Genomic DNA, 4,263 nt, shown 5'->3' on the forward strand with positions numbered 1-4,263 from the left:
TCCCTATGTCCTCCAGCAGTCTAAGCCTATAGCAGCACAAATGCAGAAAATAGCTCATGATAACCTATTTTGGATGAGGTTTAATATAGTTGTATTTTGGTTTAATATAGTTGTCTTTTTTAGTCATGAACCTAAATAAAAACTTTGGAATTTGAGGTTGAAACCTGGAGAAAAGCGCATGCTGTTGTAAAAGGTTTTCCTTTTTAAAAATACACTCAACCTTCAGGTCACAAGAACATCTAGGCTGGTTGGTGCATTTAATGAGGCAGATCTGCAGTTGGATCATTATATTAGTCAAGCACACAGCAATGTGACACGTGCACAACAAGTCTGCTAATCAGCAGCGCCCTCATCGTCTTGTGACTCTGAGAAGTTAAGTGGTAATGTCATGCATCATGTGACATTATGGCCTCCTTCAGCACACAGTACTTACAGAGAGCTGCAAGGCTGAGAGGAAAGCATGAAGAAAGAGATGAGAGAGAGGTCACGCTATTTCATTAAAGAGTTGGAGTAAAAACTGAGCAGAACCCCCCCCAGAACGGCTGAACCCTCACCCAGCTCATGGTTTGCCGTCTCCAAGGCGACGCGACCCTTCCCCAGGATGTCCACCTCAAACACCGGCTGTGGCCTGGTTTCTACAGCGAAAGAGGTGATGGGCTGTTGGTAGACGCACTCCGTCATGCTGTCATGGAGAACCTCGATCAGCTTCTTTAGATCTCCGCTGAGCTCGCTCACGCTCTGTCCATTCTTGGCCTGACGGGGAGACAGACGGGGAGACAGACGGGTCGTCTCGAGATTCGGGGGATTGAATCGATTTGTGACACTGAGATTTTTACCTTGATTAAAAACCGGCGAGACTGCTCCACTCGGGTGACGTTGGAGAGGCCGGCGCTCTGGCAGATGGACACGGCGTTGGTGGACCAGGCGGTGGAGAAATTCAACCTGTGAACACGATGATAAAAAGAGGAAATTTTTTAGTTTCAGACAATTTTTCACCAGTGAGGGCGATCAACAGCCGACTACTCAGTAAAGAGTTCACTTCAGCCAGCTTTACACATTTATACTAATCTGCATCCTGAGACCAGCTTCCTACGGTGGCCCTGAAGTGCAAACTGCAACTACAAATCTAAAAGTGCAACTACATTAAGAAAAACTTGCTTTATGTAGTTTTGTTTTTCTTAATGTAGTTGCGCTTTTAGATTTGTAGTTGCAGTTTGCACTTCAGGGCCACCGTAGTTTCCTCATCTATCCATCCAGCCAACTCCTCTCCCTAATAAATTCATCACCAGCAAACCAGAATAATCTTTGGCCTATTTCTATTTTCCTAATCCTCATTTTAAAAAGGCTTTGGAAAAACTAGAATCAGTGATAAAAATATTCGGACCTAAGAGAAAACAAGGAAGAGGTATTCGCCAATAAAATAATTCTCTTAATATAATTAGATAGGTTCCTATTTAACTTCCCAATTCGATTCCAACAGCCACCATTATGGGCCCCTGAGCAAGACCCTTAACCTCACACAGCTCCCCGGGCGCTCAATGATGGCTCCCCAAAGGGATGGGTTAAATTCAGAGATAAAATTTCTCCAATAAAGTTCAGTTATTATTTAATATGAACATTAATTATAAGCTCTGGATAAATATTCATACTGATCCCATTAAACTTTCAGCTCATGAAGAAATTCACTTCTCAAATAAATGTCAGCACTTCCTGATGTCCCCGAATACAAAAGTAAAACTCTACACACATCTAAAAGAAATCCAGGGAGCAGAAAGATTATTAGGAACCACCTCAGTGATCAAGATAAACTCAATTTCTGTTTGTAGCAGCAGGAGCACGGAGAAAAATAAAACCTAAATCAGAATATAAGCCCATACACATGAAGAAAGGACAGTTTGAGGTGGATTTGCTAATAAATTGACTACAATTTGTTTTTCTAGGGAACAAATATAATGTGATGAGGATTTAATTCAGCAACTGGTCACTAGGATAGAAGAGGATCTATGGCTACTTTGCAATCATAGAGAAGAGGATTAAAACCAAAGCCGACACATTAAATTCTTTCTATATGCCAACTGGAAAAAATGTTCTTTATGATAATTCAATTTAAAAATACTTTATCAATCCCAATTTAACATGATGTAAAGACTCTACTTTGCTTTTACTGAAACTGAGAGACTAGGGTTGAACTTTTAGCCCTAAGGAGAGACACTGTATTCATGTCTAATGTTGAGTACAGTGGAGGATCTGTGATGCTGTGGGTTTGTATCTCGTTAAGAGTGCATTTGTGATGAACTCTTTGGAAACGGGTTCTCTACTGGGTCCATTTGGAGAATAAAAGTCCAGAACGTTTGGTCAATAAATTAAAAAATGGTTCAGAGATTTTTTTTTTATGGCTTCAGAGGTTTAGAGACCGAAAACCTGTGGTGGTTCAGGCAGAAGATAGAAGCTAGGATATTTCTATTAATAAAATTGTTCAAGATCATACTTGTGCAATGAATCTTATCTAGAGGCTGTGCAAACACATAAATGCATTCATGTCTCAGATAAAAATGTTGCCAAAAGCCGCCAATCATCAAGCAGCACCTCGGTCCGATCTCTACAAGCTTGGCCCCGCCTCCCTCTGTGAGCTTCGGTTGGTCAGAGAGCGGCTCTGCCTGCAGCGGAGGACGAAACAACCACAGCAGGACCTCCTTCTGCTCCGCATCCAGACCTTCGCCACCTGCAGCAGAGATCAGGACAAAGATGAAACCAGAAACCGGACGTTTTTAAAGCGTCCACACCGTCTGAGCGGCAGGATCTGACCTGTCAGCTCCACGTTGAAGCAAAGCTCAGTTTTGATCAACAGATTGGGGAAGAGCTTGGCTGCTCTCTGCAAGGCTCGTCCATGAAGAGCTTCGCTGCTGTAGAATCTGACAACAGCCATGACTGAAAAGGAGAGGCAAAGAAATACAGTTTACAAGTCTGATTCTAACATCCTACAGTTTGAGTCACCAAAATCTACTTTGATTCTCGCCTACAATATTCTAATTACTATAAACTGTTCATAGCTCAGTTTTAAGCTCATTTATTTTTAAAAGTCAAAAATCAAAATCAGCTCCTTGATTAGTATCAAAACATCACCAAGTTAGTGTTAAATGCTGATGTCCATAGTGCAGCCATTAGTGCCTCTGATTCAGTTTGAGCCAAATCATAAATCAAGGCATCATGAATCTGAGCTGCAATCATTTATTTGGACATTTTGTTTTCATTTTTAAATTGTGACAACTTTTTATTTTTCTAACACCAATCAGAAAAATAATTCATCAAGAAATGCAATTCTCCCCTCTAAATGTAAATTCTTTCAGTGTTACAAATAAACAAACATTCCCTTAATTTCTCTAAACTGATTCATTTTGGCTGATGAGGCAAAAAGGTTGGAAATGCCTGATCTAAGGAGAACTAAAGACCCTGAATGGAGTGAAATTATTCCTTAGGATTCAAAAAGTACGTCAATTTATCTGTGGGTTTTTTTGTCACAAATTTGGGGGGGGGGGACACAAAGATATAGAATGAGAAGCAAAGACGAATGTCTGCACATAAATGATTATGAACATTTTCTTATGAAATAGGAGATACATTAAGAAACTGAAATAAATTTTTTATTGTTTCTTTCCAGTCAGCTCAGCCTGATTCAATGAGAAAATTAAAAACCTGCTTGGTCAATTTGTTGGGTGCCAAAAAAACAAAAAGGAAAAAAAAAAAAACGAAACAGCTCCAAAAAAATTTTAAAAGCTAATTTTCTAATTAACCCTTCATAGGGCTCTCGGTGGAGTACTTTGTAAATCAAGTTTTCCAGCCAATAGTGTTATTGGAATCCAGGACTAGACCTTATTACCTTTGTAACATTTAAAAAAAATATGAATAGTTTGATGGCAAAAATTAAAGTCAATGTAATAACAAGAAACATCAACTATATTTAGAAAAATTACAAAAGTGCTTCTATAAGAAATTTACGAAAAACACTGAGTGAAAGAATCACATTTTGTTTGGTCCAACATAACCTTAGAGGCATTAATGCCGATACTGTGGCTGACATTTTTAGTTTATAAACCTGAAAATAATTGTTAACTAGGCTTTTTAACTTTTTAACTTTACTTTTTAATTAGCTTTTTATCTTTCTTTCAAGACTTTTTTACTTTTTATTCAGCTTTTTATCTTTTTTCTTGACTTTTTTTACTTTTTATTTAGATTTTTATCTTTTTTTCTTGACTTTTTTACTTT

General features: G+C 38.6%; 1 protein-coding gene across 1 annotated transcript in view; it reads right to left on the reverse strand.

Moving 5' to 3' along the window:
- Positions 1-4,263, reverse strand: part of pfas (phosphoribosylformylglycinamidine synthase) — a 25,034-nt gene that overhangs the window by 18,095 nt on the left and 2,676 nt on the right. Inside the window, exons 2-5 of the mRNA XM_015398326.1 lie at positions 2,806-2,928; positions 2,587-2,722; positions 837-942; positions 555-753 (exon numbers count right to left, since the gene is read on the reverse strand). Coding sequence (XP_015253812.1) covers positions 555-753; positions 837-942; positions 2,587-2,722; positions 2,806-2,926 — 562 coding nt within the window. The 5' untranslated portion in view covers positions 2,927-2,928. The remainder of the gene's footprint in view (positions 1-554; positions 754-836; positions 943-2,586; positions 2,723-2,805; positions 2,929-4,263) is intronic.

Source organism: Cyprinodon variegatus, unplaced genomic scaffold (genome assembly GCF_000732505.1).
Source record: "Cyprinodon variegatus isolate N-32 unplaced genomic scaffold, C_variegatus-1.0 Scaffold926, whole genome shotgun sequence".
In the NCBI taxonomy this organism is placed as follows: Eukaryota; Metazoa; Chordata; class Actinopteri; order Cyprinodontiformes; family Cyprinodontidae; genus Cyprinodon; species Cyprinodon variegatus.